General features: G+C 36.4%; 1 protein-coding gene across 2 annotated transcripts in view; it reads left to right on the top strand.

Moving 5' to 3' along the window:
- SYT1 (synaptotagmin 1) overlaps positions 1-18,052 on the top strand; it is a 230,019-nt gene that overhangs the window by 46,982 nt on the left and 164,985 nt on the right. The window contains exons 2-3 of one of the 2 annotated variants that reach the window (XM_040234516.1): positions 10,498-10,682; positions 17,254-17,367. In XM_040234516.1, the coding sequence (XP_040090450.1) occupies positions 10,498-10,682; positions 17,254-17,367 (299 nt within the window). Of the gene's footprint in view, positions 1-10,497; positions 10,683-17,244; positions 17,368-18,052 lie in introns of both variants that reach the window. The other variant, XM_040234515.1, reaches the window with a different exon arrangement.

Below are 18,052 nucleotides of genomic sequence, written 5' to 3'. Positions count from 1 at the left end.
TGCTAAAGCAAGAATATCCATGACCTTAATCAGTTGTCAGCAGGGACTGAATTTTTTCAGTAGCACAGTGCATTTTAAATCAACGAATAGAGATTCTGGTTAAAAAAAAAAAAAAAAAAACATCGATGTGTAGGTTGTGATTTCCTGTCTATCAAAGCAATGTATTTTACTGAAGTCTTATTTTGTGTTAAGTTTTTTAAGCATATATGAACAAAGAAACTGATTTCCTATTTTATTAAAAGTTTTTAAAAGCAATTTTAAGCTAGTGCTCATTAGACAAGTTGAATAAGATTGCTGTGACCATATAAAATTAGAATCTAACAAAAGGCACCATTTAATTTGGTATTTAACATGCTGATATTGTTCACAATTGCTTCACTTCTATTAATCAAATCTGCCCAACTGGACTGTAAGTTGATTAAGTAAATTATTTCAAACTTCTTCACTGTTCCTCCAATGGGTTGAGAATTACTGCATTGAATAGACATCAAGTGGATGAATGAATGATTGAATGAGCCTCTCTTTGACATTATTTTTTACACAATACATCCCCCTCAAAAAGTCACCGTTAGTGGCTCCTGGCTTCCCTGGTGGCTCAGATGGTAAAGAATCCACCTGCAAAGTGGGAGACCTAGGTTCAATCCCTGGGTTGGAAAGATCCCCCTGAGGAGGATATGGCAACCCACTCCAGTATTCTTGCCTGGAGAGTCCCCATGGACAGAGGAGCCTAGCAGGTTACAGTCTAGGGGGTCACAAAGAGTCGGTCTCAACTGAGAGACTAATCACAGCACAGCTGACTCCAGTCAATGACTTGGATCATTTTTACAGCATATTTATACAGACACATTTCCCAGTTTGCTCTTTTCAGGGCTTCATACTGAAAAGCTAAACAGAACTATGTTAGAAGAAATGTGAAATGTGTTCTAGCAAAGGCAATTCTGAAGGTTATTTGTGTTTACTTCGAGGAAATGTCTTTCCATTTACTATGATTTTTAAAAATCTAAACATAGATTCATGTCTGTGTCCTTTTGAGAGTTTTGTTTAACAAGATAGTCACTGGGTAATAAGTTTGATTAAAAGAATTCTAAAACTCAAAGGAAAGGAAGGAGAAAAGAACAAAGAGAAGGAGGGAGACAGATAGGAAGGTAGGGAGTCAGGAAGGGAGAGAGGGAAGGAAAAAACTGGAATTCCCCAAATGCTATTTTCACTGTGTGACATTCACCGTGTAACTCACCTCCCTGATGAAGCCGTCCTTGAACTCTAGGACTTTCATCTTACCCTTCTCTAACCTGCCACCTACAGAGCCCATCTAATGCAGTGAGTTCCTGTGTTTAACTCGGTATTGCCTCCTGTCTCGTATAGTTCTTTCCTGGGAGTTAGTTTTCATAAGCTCCTGCAGAAAGGGGCCCATATTCTCTGTGTTTTGTTTCCCCCACCACTTCCAGCATTTATAAGCACACAGCAGGTTGCCAAGAAGAAATAAGTGAAATGTTGTGCTCAGTCGTGTCCAACACTTTGTGACCCCAGGGACTGTAGCCCACCAGGCTCCTCTGTGCATGGGATTTCCCAGCCAAGACTACTGGAACAGGTTGCCATTCCCTTAGCCCACATCTACACTGGCCAGTCAATTCAGTCACTCAGTCATGTCTGACTCTTTGTGACCCCATGGACTGCAGCACACCAGGCTTCCCTGTCCATCACCAACTCCCAGAGCTTACTTAAAATCATGTCCATCAAGTCGGTGATGCCATCCAACCATCTCATCCTCTGTTGTCCCCTTCTCCTCCTGCCTTCAATCTTTCCCAGCATCAGGGTCTTTTCCAATGAATCAGTTCTTTGCAACAGGTGGCCAAAGTATTGTATGCATACATTGGTAAGCAGATGGCAGGCATATATTGATATGCAGATTTTGTAGGCAGATTAGTAGGCGTACATTGGTAGGCAGTATGCCTACATTGGTAGGAAGATTTTTTTTTTTACCACTAGCACCAGAAATAAAAGGTTAAATGACCAAATAAAGAATATATTCTCCCTAACTCACAAATCTTGAGTTTTATTCTGATGTTCTAGAAAAGGAGTTTTTAATTCAAAGTCCCATGGTCTTGTTGATCAAGGGAACTATGATTTCCACAAGGGTACCACTCTCTCCCAACTGTGCACAAATTTTAAAACGTACATATACATACTTCCCCATCAAGAATTCAAAGCTTTAGTCATATTCTAAAAGGAGAATACAACTCAAAGGGGGCTTACAACACCATTCTAAAGAGTGAAGAAAAATAAGCTTAATACCTAGAAGCCAAAGATGGATGATCTTTGAAGCCATTTCAGGCTATAATGAGAAATTCTTCATTCTGATCTTTGAGTGGTGGGTTTAATCTTAAGTCGTATTCTGAATCACTTCATACACTATTTCAAATTTTGCATTTAACATTCTGTCTCCAGGGGTGGTTAATGAGTATATTAATTCACATATTTTCAGAACTTTTTGCCATTTGCATTCTTTAATTTAGGAAAATCTTTGAAATGCAAGGCTTCTTTTTTTGCCAAGTTTTGAAAAATTATCCTTTTATGTTTTTAATAATTACTTATGTCTAAAAGCAAAGCTTGAAAAATATAGGTTATTTTTCTTGCTGACTAGAAGCAGAGTTATTATTTTTCTATGATATTCTGCATCTTACATCAATATATTATGATATAGAAAGATGGCTTGTATGAGATAAACCTAGAAGTTGGCAAATTCTTCAATAAATGTAAGAATTAAGTTTTATATAAATGATTCATAAAATGAATTACACAGACCTTAGGGCAGTGGGGAGGCACTCATATAACAAATAGAGATAAATGAAAGGTAAAAATTTCTGAAGAATATTGCTGAATTTTTACAGTGGCCATACCAATGATATCACCTGTGTATCTTGAGACTCTTGGCTCAAATACCAAGGACGGATGTAAATATATATGCTTACATTTCTCAGAGAGGAAAATATTGTCCATCTAGTAAAAGAGATAAGTATTTAAGGTTGTTTCTTAATATGATGAATGGAAATGGAATGGCAAGAAAATGCAGAGCAGCCCTAGAAAGTGGAATCAAGGCAGAAAGACAAAACCAGTGAAGTTTTGCCCTTGATTAAAACTTGAAACCAATGAGCCAATCCACCAAAAGTCAGCCTAGGCGATAGCAGTAGCTAACTATAAATAAAGGAGAGAATCAGAGCCAAGGACATGGAATTGAGTAGCTGACCTACAGAAAAAAGTGTGGGAGTATGGGGAGGAGCCTCAGGAACTGTCCAGTTCTCTCCTGCTTGAGCTCAAGAATATAGAGTGTAGTGACCATTTTTTTCTAGTTCAAAATGGGGGAAATAATGTATGTAAATATTTACATACTGTAGAGGATTTGTTTCTTGTTGTTTTTTTGGTTTTGTTTGTTTTTATAATAGATGGAACAAAAGGAAGTAAAATTTGAGATTAAAACCTTGGTCTTACATGGAATTATATTCAATATCATGTAATAACCTGTAATGAAAAATAATTGAAAAAAGGTATATATACATATACACATACACACACACACATATCTGAATCACTTTGCTGTACACCTGAAACTGACATGATATTGTAAACCAATTATACTTCAATACAGAAAAAATTTTAAGAAAAAGAAGGAGCATAGGGATGTGGGTTTCATTTACTGAGCACCCTTACGCATATGGTACTGAGCACCATTAAGCAGAAAGTACTGAGTCAGGTATTTTAGAGAAGGCAAAAAAAAAAAATCTCTTTGGCAGTGAGAGCTCAGAATTTAGGAGAGCTTGAGCAGGCCACCTCTCAGCCATAATGGCCTTCCATGTAAATTAGAAAAACCCCTTTTCAGCAACTGCTCATACCGTAAGTCTGAGGCACAATGCACGTCTGATGCACGTCTGATGCACGTCTGATGCACGTCTGATGCACGTCTGATGATCTGGGAGCATGAAGTTGACACACACGGTTGCTATCAGTAATGCTAAAATTTTCTCTTTGATAAATGTATTCTGTGCAATACCCTTTTTCATCTTTGATTTTACCATATATTAAGGAAAAGAATATTTCTTGTTCTATTGAAGAAAAGGATATTTGGAGTGTCTACTTTTTTAAAGTATATGTCAGGATCCCTTAAGTAGTAATTTAAGAAATTTATTTAGGGCCAAAACTCTCTGGGGTGGGGGGAATGAGACTTTTCAATTTGAGTGTTACATTTTTGTTATAGAAAGAATATTTACTAGTTGAGTTCATCCATAAACGTACCCCTGGAGTTCTAAATTTGTCCACCGGAGTGTGTTAAGCCATGCAGTTTCCATCTGAAAATGTACTATATTATGTTCTGAGGACTGAACTTAGCAACTTTTAACAACTGGGAAGCCAAAAGTAAGCTTCATTATAACAGAAACCATGTTTACCACTGTATTCCAGACCTGAGAAAAAAAGTCTGACACACAGTAGATCCTCAGTAAGTAACTGTTTGATTAAATAATTACTTTTTTAAACTGCCAACTTCTCATAAAATAACAGCCTCTCTTGATAAGGGAAAATAGTTGTTCAGGTTTTTCATCTCCACCAGAAGACTTGCTAATGAAAATTTATTTCTAATGGGTTCCAAATTATTTTTATTATGTTTGAATTAAATATTTGTGTCATGAATAATCTACAAAGAGCTAAGCTTTAAGTCAGCAAGAAGTTAACTGCATGTATAGGAAGGGGTTTTTAAAATATCTTTTACACACTTTTACAGGTTTGTCTTTTTATCTTTGCATCATTCATCTTTTTTCTGCCAGTCTAACAAACCACCCAGTGTATACCACAGAGTCCCTATTCCCAACTAGGTGAGAGAGGGGAATTTTAGCAAATATATGCAACATTTGTATTTTTAAATCTGTCAACATTCAGTGAGGCTTATATTGAGCCTTGGGGAAAAAAAAGTATTATTTAAATGACTAAAGAGGGAAAGAACAGCCATTTTGAAAAAGAATGAATCTGCTTTAGAAAAACATGGGGGTAAAATTGAGCAAAGCCCAATAAGTTGTCCAGTCTGATGAGACTACAGGTGGGTACAGAAGAGCAGAGGGAAAGAAAGGTGTACAGATGGACCGGGCCAAATCACAGAGGACTATAAAATCTATGCACAAAATAATTGAAAATTATGTATTAGAAAATTTTGTTCACAAACAAAGTCCTACTGTATAGCACAGGGAACTATATTCAACACCCTTTGATAAACCATAATGAAACAGAATATGAAGAATATATATTACATATATGTACAACTGAGTCACTGCTGCACAGCAGAAACTAATACAACATTGTAAATCAACTATTCTTCAATAAAAAATTTAAAAAGAAAGCTTTGTTTGATAACAATGAACAGATAAAATGGAGAGAAGCAATAACTGAAGGGAAGGGAGATCAGATAGGAGGTACCATCAGGCCTTCTAAGTCTAAATATATGTAAAAAAATAGAATAAAATGCATCCAAATAGAAATGACAAGACACTCCAATCAGTTGCAAATGGAAGTTAGAATTTCCATGTGGTTCCAATATCCAAGAGGCAGGAAATTATAGAAGCACTGACAAAAGCCACACAGTTTGAGAACTGGTTTGAGAAGATAATAAAAGATTCACAAGGAACGTTTTCTAGGCAGTTGGGAGCGCAGCTCTGGAATACAGAAGCAAGCATGGTAACCAACCTAAAGTTCAACGCATGGGAAAGGATGCATCGAGAGCAGTTGATGCTGTAGGACAGAATCCATTCTGTTGCTTTTTCCAGCTTCTAGAGAAGCTACCTTCCTTGGCTTGTGGTCCTTTCCTCCATCTTCAAAATCAACAGCACAGAATCCTCACATCTCTCTGATTCTGAAACTCTTGCCTCCCTTTCCCACTTAGAAGGAGTCATAACCCAAGATAATCTCACCATCTCAAGATCACATTTGAAAAGTCTTTTTTTTGGGGGGGGGCGGGTTGAGTAACACATTCAGAGGTTCCAGGGAACAGAATGTGGGCATTGTTGAAGAGTCATTGTTCTGGGTACCACAAAGTCTAACCATCAGAAACAGAATTGACTTTGACTAAATTCTTATGCATCAGTTTACCTTCAGGTTAAATGATATGTGAGATTAATTCATTAACTACAAGATGAAAATAACATTTTTAATGGGAAGTTTTTCCATTAGTCTATTATATTCTGCTGAAAGGTCCTTAAGTTAAATGTTAAAATTCATGTTGTAAAATTCCATATAAAAATCCTTAGGTAGCAATAAAAACAAATTGATAGCTTTCTGCCAGTAGCAATATTTTGATGAGCCTATTTTTGATGGAAACTAGATTTATATTAAAGAAATCACTCTTGGCAGCATCTTATGCTGTTATTTATTCTGTCCATTTTTTTCAAAAGTAAAATGTCCTATGAAGTAGGCGTCACAGCCAGACAAGCATTTTTCCTTTGTACACATTTATAATATGTGCATTTTAAACTAATAATGATATAAAAACATATTTCAATTTCTCCCACTATTACTTTGCTTAATAATGAACAAAATTTCTGTGACGATTATATATGTAAAGCTGTAGCACAGCTGCTGGCCCATAAGTAGATCTTCAATAAATTTTTGGTGTAATCCAAAATATATTTCAGGAGATTTGGTCACTAATATTGAAACTTATTTTCATATATACTACAAAGCAATAATACTGTGGACAGTATTTCTGACTAAACTTACAAATTCTCAAGATTTACTTGCTCTACAAAACAGAAAAAGATTAACATGAAAATTCAATTCCAATAACTTCTTTTAATTTAAAATGGTGTTTTATAATTAACTATTCAGTCCAGTTTTCACATGGGTACATAAAATTATAGCATTAAGGCTTTCTCTTTAATTCTATCTAAAGGTGCCAATATAGTGTGAGGAAATTTTTCCTGATTTCATATGTTTAATATAGCATATTCAAAGTTAAAGTTAAGCTATTCAGAAGATCAGCTGAAAGCAAATCTAGAAGACGGCAGCACTATAAAAACCAGAGGTTAAAAACAAAAGGTTTTCAACGGTTATAATTCACCTTAAAGTTACTATATATCAAACTTCTTCCTGTAATCCTGTTTCTCTCTAACTCTTATAAATAATGCTCCTGGGCTTTCACAGGCTGTTTTCTTTTTGTGAGGTTGTCAAATGATCTCTGTCTTGCCTTGGGTAATTTAAGAGAGTTTTATGTAGCTCTCTGAGAGACTCTCACACAAGTCCGACTAAGAGGATAATTTACGAGGTTCAAAATGAAGGGTCATTATTAATACTGTCTCGCCTGTAATGACGAGGTTCAAAATGAAGGGTCATTATTAATACTGTCTCGCCTGTAATGAATACATAGGCTCTCTCATTCATGCGTGGCAAGGTTTTAACTAGATCAAAAGACTTAAAGGCTTTTAAATGAAGTACTGTGAATGATATCATTGGTTACATAAGCTTGCTTTATGTTTTTTAAAAAATATGATTGCTTAGAGAACCCTAAGAAAATATGTCTTACAACAAACTGTGGAAAATTCTTAGAGAGATACGAATACCAGACCACCTGACCTGCCTCTTGAGAAGCTTATATGCAGGTCAGGAAGCAACAGTTAGAACTGGACATGGAACAACAGACTGGTTCCAAATAGGAAAAGGAGTACGTCAAGGCTGTATATTGTCACTCTGCTTATTTAACTTCTATGCAGCATTTCATGAGAAATGCTGCGCTGGATGAAGCACAAGCTGGAATCAAGATTGCCGGGAAAAATATCAATAACCTCAGATACGCAGATGACACCACCTTTATGGCAGAAAGTGAAGAACTAAAGAGCCTCTTGATGAAAGCAAAAGAGAGTTAAAAAGGTGGCTTAAAATTCAACATTCAGAAAACTAAGATCATGGCATCCGGTCCCATCATTTCATGGCAAATAGATGGGGAAACAATGGAAACAGTGACAGACTTTATTTTGGGGGGCTCCAAAATCACTGCAGATAATGACTGCAGCCATGAAATTAAAAGACACATGCTTCTTGGAAGAAAAGTTATGACCAACTTAGCATATTAAAAGCAGAGACATTACTTCGCCAACAAAGGTCCATCTAGTCAAAGCTATGGTTTTTCCAGTAGTCATGTACAGATGTGAGAGTTGGACTATAAAGAAAGCTGAGTGCCGAAGAACTGGTGCTTTTGAATCGTGGTGTTGGAGAAGATTCTTGAGGGTTCTTTGGACTGCAAGGAGATCCAACCAGTCCATTCTAAAGGAAATGAGTTCTGAATATTCATTGGAAAGACTGATGCTGAAGCTGAAACTCCAATAGTTTGGCCGCCTGATGCGAAAAGACCCTGATGCTGGGAAAGATTGAGGGCAGGAAGAGAAGGGGGCAACAGAGGATGAGATGGCTGGATGGCATCACTGACTCAGTGAACACGAGTTTGAATAAATTCGGGGAGTTGGTAATGGACAGGGAAGCCTGGCATGCTGCAGTCCATGGGCTCACAAAGAGTGGGACACGACTGAGTGACTGAACTGAAGGGCCCATCTGTAACTTTCACACAAATCTTTCTTTGGCTGAAAACACAGTTTCAGCAGTTATGGTTTTAGACATCTGTAGGGTATAACATCTAGTCGTTTTTCATAAGCTAGAATAATATGCAGAGTAAGTCTTTTCCACTATGAAGCTAAGTGCAAAAGGAGCCAAGTGAGTGAATTTTCTCGATTTGAAGAAAAGTTAATTTTTAAGTGTTTTTACATTATCGAAGTACTCCTGACTTGTGTTCAACAATCGTTAATACTAATGATGTTTATGTAACTAGAAGAAAATAGCACTTTTCCTTACCATTTCAGTACCCAATGTCTTTTTTTTTATTACAACAGACAAATCTAATTACTACTTCTTCTGATTAATCTCAATGGATAAATAATTACTTTCTAGGCAAACTGAAATCCTCCATGTTTCCATGAGAACTGATTTTTTTATAAGTACATATGTAGGGGATAACAAATGAGAAAATAGAGCTACTTTTAGTAGTTTGGCAACTGGTAATAGAAAAAACTGTTTGCGTATCTTTATTTGTATATGCTTTATTAAATAGATCCTGTAAATTCGAAGTCTATGCTCTGATATCTAAAAAAATCTCTCTTCCTTCTCCCATTTTCTTACCTAAATCCTGTCAGTTGTTCACCCCCTTTTTCATATGAGCATGTTTTATGTTCCCACATGTATTCTGAGCTCTGTCACCCATAATACTTAGCCTCATGCTTTGAATTTTTTTAAAAAATAGCTACTATTCATTGAATTTTTGCTATGTGCTGGATGCCATTCTCAGACTATTAGTCTATTAACTCAGCCTTGAAAGGAGATGAAATGGGAACCCTTATTATCTTTGTGTTATGGAGAGGCAAACAGAAATCTGTACCAGTTAAACAGTCTGGCCAGTCACACAGCCTGTAAGCAGCCAAGCCTGAATCTAAGCCTAGCTTTATAAGCACTGCCCTGCTTCCAGAGACCCTGTATGGGTAACTCTCCCCATGATCTCCTTCCAGAGCACCAAGTCCTTCTTCCTAACCTTCACTACTGTTAGGATTTTACATTTGCTTTTCTGGGTTTTTTTTTTAATTATTATTAATGTCTACATCTTCCACTGTGCCCAGAACATGTTACTAGAACCTGCAGTATTTAATAGATAAGTAACAACAGCAGCTAATATTTATTAAGTTTTGCCATGTGCCAAGCACTACATCTTATTTTAATCTTCAGAAAGACTATCAGTTGTCTGTTTCATACATGATGCCAGTCATATATATATGTCTATCCCAATCTTCCAGTTTCTCCCACCTTTCCCCTTTCCCCCATTTGTTCTTTACATCTGTTTCTCTATTTCTGCTTTCCAAAAAAGATCATTTATACCATTTTCTAGATTCCACATATTTGCATTAATGTAGAATATTTGCTTCTCTCTTTTACTTCACTCTGTATGACACTCTCTAGCTCCATCCACATCTCTACAAATGACCCAATTTAATTCCTTTTATGGCTGAGTAATATTCCATTGTTTATATGTACCAGATCTTAGAGATGAAGACACTGAGACAGAGAGAGGTTAGGAACTTGCCCAAGGTCACACAAGTAGTAAGTAGGGGAGCCAGGGTTTAAATTCAAAGGCCAAACTCCAGAGATATGCTCTGAAACAATGAAGGAATGGATCAATAAAAATCTAGCCTGGAGGGGCAGGGAAAGCTGTAGAGAGGAGATGTCATCTGGCACGCCTGGAAGGGTGAGAAGGAAAAGATAGATACGCTATAGGCAGAGCAAACAGATAAAGCAACATACGGCAGTGTGCCTGGAGCTCATTAAATACAAATGGGTGAGTGAGTAGCTTTACAGCAAGTGAATTTAAAGGTCTTGCACACGTAAATGCTTTATTACTAATAGTCTCTGCACATTTTTTTTTTCTTTCAGTGCCACCATGGGCCTTAATTGCCATAGCCATAGTTGCGGTCCTTTTAGTACTGACCTGCTGCTTTTGTATCTGTAAGAAATGCTTGTTCAAAAAGAAAAACAAGAAGAAGGGGAAGGAAAAGGGAGGGAAGAATGCCATTAACATGAAAGATGTGAAAGATCTGGGGAAGACCATGAAAGATCAGGTACCGTGTTCCTTCCATATTTCTTCTTAAATTATCGATGATATGGGGAGGGTGGTGGGGGGTTCAGGCTTGGGAACTCATGTACACCTGTGGTGGATTCATGTCAATGTATGGCAAAACCAATACAGTATTGTAAAGTTAAAAAAAAATAAAATTTAAATTAAAGATAAAAAATATAAACTTTAAAATTTTTTTAAAAATTTAGGAAGAGACAGTTTATTATTTCATGCCAAATGAAGACATAAACAATATCCAGACACTTGCCAGTGTGGTAGAAATGTTTTGCAATCCTTTCAGTCGTTGCTCAACATCCAAAGTACAATGGAAACAAGCAGTAGTTTTCTAATCTCCTAAGCATATACAGTTCCACCCTACTTGAAAGTAATTTGTTCTTCTCAGTCTATAGAATTCTCCAGGCAATAATACTAAAGTGGGTAGCCATTCCCTTCTGCAGGGGAATCTTCCTGACCCAGGGATTGAACCTCCATCTCCTGCATTGAAAGCAGATTTTTTTTTACCACCTGAGCCACCAGGGAAGCGGGTTCAATCCCTGGGTTAGGACGATCCCAAACCACTCCAGTATTCTTGCCTGGGGAAATCCCATGATCAGAGGAGCCTGGTGGGCTACAGTCCATGGGGTCGCTAGAGTCAGAGATAACTTCGGAACTAAACCACCAAACCACCACCACCAGACATATAAACTGAGAAAGGGCATCCATGACTGTCAGGGCCGTCTTGATAGGCCCAGCATACTGAAATGGTACCTAAATATTTTTATTACATCTGTTTAACCCATTATAAGTGGGTCTAGATTTTGAGAAACAGAATAAGAGTATCTCTTGGGCAGGGCATCTTTTTTAACATTATCACTGTCCATAATCACCATTAAATACTGAGTCTTATAGCTATTTATCATACATGATGAAAGCTACCATCCCTGAGCAGTCATCCAGCTCAGTGATGAGTGCTTTAGGAACAATGAGTTATACAAGAGAAGGAAGAGAATGATGAATTGGAGCTAAAGAACAGGGTAGAATTTTAAGGCAAAACCCTTATTCTTCCACTTAAGGACAGTTAGAGCCGTAATGCAGGTTATAAAATCCATCTGCCTGAGTTATCTTCCCAAGGCTAACAACTGCTCCTTGACACCAGCGGTCCCCAGCCTTTCTGGCACCAGAGGACACTTTTATGGAAGACAATTTTTCTATGGATGGGGATGAGGGGGATGAGGAGGGTTCAGGCAGCACTGTGAGTGATGTGGAGCAGCAGATAAAGCTTGGCTCAGTAGCCACTCTCCTCTTGCTCTGCAGCCTGGTCAGCGGCCCAGGGTTGGGGACCCCTGCTTTACACCATTGTCTATTTTTCCTAGACTAGATGATTTGGTTGAGAATAAAGTCTACTATTAATAGTTATAATAATTAAATGCCCCTTCACTTCTCTTTTGGAATCATATTCATTTTGGAATATTTCTAAAGAACACTTATTTCATATAAAAAGTAAATGTAAAGATTTTTCAAAGATAATATTTCAAGTTACCACTGCTTCTCTTCAAATAAATAAACATTTCTATTTATTCCCTAATAGCAATATATATACATAGTTTTATAAATTCTCCTATAGTATTACTATTAATTCTACTCTTAAATATGTGTATCCCCTTAAGAATAGTTTAGTTAAGGAGGGCCTTTTTAGCACATTTTCATAGTTCTCCACGCAGTCAGGACACTAATCCCTCTCCCCTGCTTGAGTTTTAAACACTTTTCTCAAAGACACAATGATGTCTCTTGAAAACGATTTCGCAAGGGCTCATTTTCGAACTTTTGCTTGGTTTCAGAGCTATAGAATGAACACAATACTTGGCATTCCCGTTCATAGAGCTTCATTCTGAGCTCAGTATCAAAGGTTACGTTTTTCTCCAAGTACCTAACCACAGCCAGAGGAGCCCAGGCGCCAATGTTCAACCACAGATGTCTAAGAAGGATTTTTCTTTGGGGCTAATTTGTTACATAGAAACTGAAGTTTTAAATCATGTCTTGCTTATTTCATCATTTTGTGTAACCAGCAGGACTTGATAGATTTCTTTAGACAACATATTTGGGAGATGAAAGGTAGTAAAAATCTTCTAGATGGACATGGATAGTCTGAATAATTTGTATGTGAATTTCATCTGTATCTATGAAACAAACTGGAAATATAATACTACCATTTTCATATCTTCAATAAAATTTAAAATTCAAATGTGGTTCTCATGTATGCTAGAACTAACAGTTAAAAGCACTAAATAATGTTAAATGAGTACTACAGCCTTTCTTCCTAGGACAATAAATTTGTATTTTTCTTTGTGGCATTTGTTCTGTAGAATGTAAGACTGTAATTTATAGCATAGTAACAGTGTTAATTACCCCTGTTATGACATGGATAAATGACCAAGATCTCAAAAAGAGTAAATACAGAGAACTGACGGTTAACTTTTCATTGCTCACCAAGTCTTTTGGATGAGAGGGGAAGAAAAATGAGTCAAATAAGAAAATACCAGGAAGTCATTGATAGTTTATAGCAGTCTACTATTACAATATAGCATTTAGAATTTCAACAACTCAAAAGGTGTTTTTTAATCATTTTAAGTAGGTCGTTTTGTCTACTAGGATTTTTTAGCTTTTATTTTAACTTATGACCAATAAAATGTACAGAAAAAATATAATTTGAGCAAGTGAAAATAGGCCCCATTGGTAAACAGTTATATAATAATAGCTTATGCTACTTTTTAAGGAGATAAAAGTAACCAATCAATTTCTATCATTTTTTAAAAAGAAAGGATAAAGCATCAGAACAAAATGTACAGATTTTAAGATGTTATGTCATGTGGTGATCATCTGATCATCCAAGTTCAAAATAGCATAAACAAGGTTAAATTATTCTTTACTTACATTTTCAAGCAATTTTAGACAAAATACTGACATAAACATGAGGAAAGCAATAGTGATAACACATGGCTCTTAATATCTAGAAAGTAGACAGGTGTAAGAGGCCTGTTAGATATGCTCTCCTAAGATACCTAAGCTCTAGGAGAAATCAGTACGTTTTTACCATTTCATTCCAAATAAGAACCCATATAAATTCAAAGCTCAATAATCATGACTATGTCTCTATGATGATTTTATAACCAAGGAAGAATTTTTAAATATTCTGCAATGACAACAAATTGGTGATGATAGATAGTATTTTTATACAGCAAAGTATATATATTTAAAGGTTTTTAATGGTTTAAAACTTAAAAGCACGAAAAATACAGAGGCGCAATATCAGCTTGCAAAGTCAGAGGTCTGGACAGGTCATTTCTCCATGGTTTTTACTAATGTGTGTGGATATTTAAATTTTTATTTCTTCCTTCTATGTCCTCCCTATCTGTGTTGTGTCTCATGACTGTTCGGGACTGTCCCTTGCGGTAGGTTCCCCTCTCCTATTAGACACCCCTAAGTCAATGCTCAGATACATTTAGTGGCCTGGCAGCTGGGGCTCCACAGCTGAGGGTGTACCATTCTGACACACATCAAAAGGCTGAACTAAATTGATTTTTTTTAAGATAAAGGATTCTCATTTAAACATTACTAACTGATTAAAGAGAACAGTATTAGAAAGCTCACGTTTTAATCGATGGGCACAGAAAGAAAATTCAGTGTCTTATGCTCCATTTTTGGCGTGCCTTATCAATTCCAAGTCTGAACAGTTTAACTTAGCATGGACAAAGCACCTTCTGACAGTTTATCCAAGTACAACATTCACCTTATGAATGTTGAATCAAGCCAGAAGCATATGCGCTAAATTTTTGCAATTTAAAACAAAGTCTTTTTCCCAACACAGTTTTTTCTAGTACAGTTTATCAAACTCTGAGAACTTCTGGGCTTACGTGCCTTTTCCTCTGCATTTTGTTAGGGGTCGGGAGTAGGGACTAATTGCTCTTTAGATATTATAATAGCTAATGATTTAATAGGTCTGAATTTAATGTAAAGGTACAGAAAATGTCTTGCTTAAGCTCAGCCTTTGGCACAAGAATAGACTTAATCACATCAGAGATGAACAGTGACACTGAGAAATTATCAAAAATTTAGCCCTATTTCATGCAGAATAATTGCAGAGATGGTCTTGCACCTTTTATTAGGATAAAAACCACTTAGGGAAAAGGAGATTTAATATCTCAACCCTTTCAAATTACACTGAGCTGAAATATGATATGTAGATTGTCAGTTCTGAAAGAGAAATTGAAAAAGTATTTTAATCCATGAATTTTTTTATGTTTATGGTAGAATAGTGTGAAGATTTTTTTTTTCAGGCAAAAATTTGCATTAAATAGTTTGCCATTCAAAAAATTAAAATCTTACAGGAAGCAAGTTACCTACATTGCCATTTTCTGAACACATCTTTTCACAGTGTTAAAGACCTATACACAGCTGAGGTTTTGAAAAGGCAATGGTTCACTGCTTCAAGCCCTCCAATTAAACTCAATAGTCTTTTCTTGTCACTTTACTATTATTTTTCTATTAGCAACACCTTCAAGCTCAAAGATTAATATTTAAATAATTATGTTGTTCTCCTGCCTTGGGCTATTGGTAAATCAGCATTTTACTATTTAAGGAGACAACGAAGTATAAACTTCCAAATAAAATGGGTTATGGCTAACCAGTTCTGAAAGGTTTCTGCACAGCTGTAATAACGGCAATTTTCCAAAGTCACTGTAGGCTCCTGAAATTTTTCAGGAAGCACAAAATGGGAAGCATCTCTGACTACAGTTCAGCTCTCTGTTTTTTGCGATCTTTCCACCCAAATGAGTTCTAGTAAGATGATGCCAAGTCTGATTTTTAGGATCAAATTAGAGTTAGATAAGTAGAGCCAAATTGCAAAGTCTTATCAGCTCGGAGATTGAGGCTGCCATTTTGAGGCATTACTGCAGGTCTCTGTATAAAAGGATAAGTGAACAGAAACCTTTCTCTGAGCAGAGAAAAAAGACTATGTAATCTGGGTGAGGTGGGGGGCGATTGGTGGTAGACCTGTAGTCTAGTGACTCTGAAGCCTTTCTGAAGCCTGGTTATACTTCTTGCATTTGCGTTCTACAAGAGTTCTCAGATATAATTTGATCACTGACAAGAGTTTAGATTTTTTTTTTTTACATTGTCAGAGATATTAAGCAGCCCATCATTCATCTGTCTTATCTGCAATTTTTTTAGATTCTTCAGTAACACACACACAGAAGGCAATGAAAATGCCATAACCAAAACCTAGGAGAGAATACTTGCCATATATAACAGCAGAAAGATTGAGTCTCTACAGATATCTAAGTGGCAAACAACAGAGCAGAAAAATTAGCAAAGGGTATGTTATACAGGCAATCCCCAGAAGAAAAAATACAAATGGTTCATGTAAAGATTTTTAAAGTTTTCAACCTCAATAGTGTTCAGGAAAATGTAACACTGTATCATTTTTCACTTTGAGTAATAACTACTTATGGATTTCTAATTATCTTTTCTAATTCTTTAAAGCAGTGAGAATGCACACCCCTAGAAACAGAACTTCTACTATTTATAATTTTTACAGCCTATGACTTTTTGAGTAAAATTTTTACACATATTGGGAAAATACATTATATATTTTTTAAATAAAGGGAACATAAGCATGAATTTTATGAAATTATGAGCTTTCTAGTATTTCCATTTATATCATACTTAGGTTATAAGGAACATTCAACTGGTCCAAACTGAGTTTTGAGAATTTTATGCCATGATTTTTGCTTGTTACTACAAAATTAGTTTTTATACAAAGTTCAGTCTGACAAAATTGCAAACATAATTCCTTTTACCTTTTGGCATCAAATAGACCCATAAATCAATTTAATTCAGCCTAGCTTTCTTTGGAGCTGTTATAAGAATAAAACAGTAAACTTAAACTGGAACTGGAGTAGATTTTTCTCTAAACATGCATTTGCTGGTGGCATGTTTCTTTTTTCCTCTTTTTCCATAACCATTGTAAATGTATATGCAAGACATAGGAAATTATAATTTTTCTGAGAATAACTTAGTCTACTATCTTTTTCATAGGAAGCAAGGCAAGAAAAGGCCACACATTTCATATAAATTACTCCACTGCATGCAGCAAGGGTGTTTTACATGGTGCTTAGCGTCGATCTCTTTAAACTACACGAATGTGAAAACTGGCCTGGTTAATAGCATGTTTCTCACACCTCAGAAAGAAGCGATTTTATCAGAGTCAAATATAATACCAAGTTGATGTTTCCTTTGCAACAACTTTACATTTTTTGCTTGCAATATTCTGAGGGGCTTTTTCCATTGCTTCCATGTTGCTTGCTGATTGGGGGGAAAATTCCTTGCACAAATGGAATTTTTAAAAATATGTTGGTAGCAGATGTGAATGTGTGTCAGACAAATGGAGATTCCCGCATCTCAGTGCTTGCTTCTGACAGCGTGGAAGTATTAACCACAGGCCCAGTATCATTTGGGTTTGGTGAAAATTCACTTGAATTCATATATGATCCCCTTTCCCTTGCTTATAGGCCCTGAAGGATGATGATGCTGAAACCGGATTGACTGATGGTGAAGAGAAAGAAGAACCCAAAGAAGAGGAGAAACTGGGGAAACTCCAATACTCACTGGATTATGATTTCCAAAATAACCAGGTCCGAGGGGGGAAATGTCTTGTAATTCCATTACATTTTCTGAAATACCAACCAGAAATTGAAACAAGATACTTCTTAAAACATTTCATTTGCTACAAGGAGAAAATGCAATTATCGAAGCTATTGATGAAATAATTTCTAAGTACAGGTGGTCCCCCACTTGCTAATTTAACTTCTGGTAATTAGAATCCACAGGGTTCAGCTGATTACATCTACTATGGCACTTTCAGCAGGCAGGCAGAATACAAATTACCCTGAAGCCATCTGACCCATTCTGAGAGTTCCTTCGCATAGATCCCTCAGCCTGAGCTATAACGATCTTCTTTAGAATTCATGGATTTAGCTCCAAATAGGGCAAGTTAGACCATCAATTAAGCCAAAGTTTTGAATAAAAAATTTAACTGCCTGATAAGGAATCAAGGATTTAAAAATCGGCTTTCCATGAGTTTCATTTCCTTCTATGACACAGGGTAGAACTCTTGGCACAAATGAGTTAACAGCTCTAGAAAAGTAGAAAGACCAGCTAATTGACTTCTAGTGCCTTTGCATGCATCCCCAAAAGTAACAAGGAAATAAAAGTGAAGTGAAACTGAAGTCGCTCAGTCGTGTCCGACTCTTTGCGACCCCATGGACTGTAGCCCACCAGGTTACTCTGTCCATGGGATTTTCCAGGCAAGAGTACTGG

This window comes from Oryx dammah, unplaced genomic scaffold (assembly GCF_014754425.2).
Source record: "Oryx dammah isolate SB20612 unplaced genomic scaffold, SCBI_Odam_1.1 HiC_scaffold_29, whole genome shotgun sequence".
NCBI classification, from domain to species: Eukaryota; Metazoa; Chordata; class Mammalia; order Artiodactyla; family Bovidae; genus Oryx; species Oryx dammah.
Note: the sequence above shows the minus strand (reverse complement) of the source record. Positions and strands in the feature narration are given on the sequence as shown.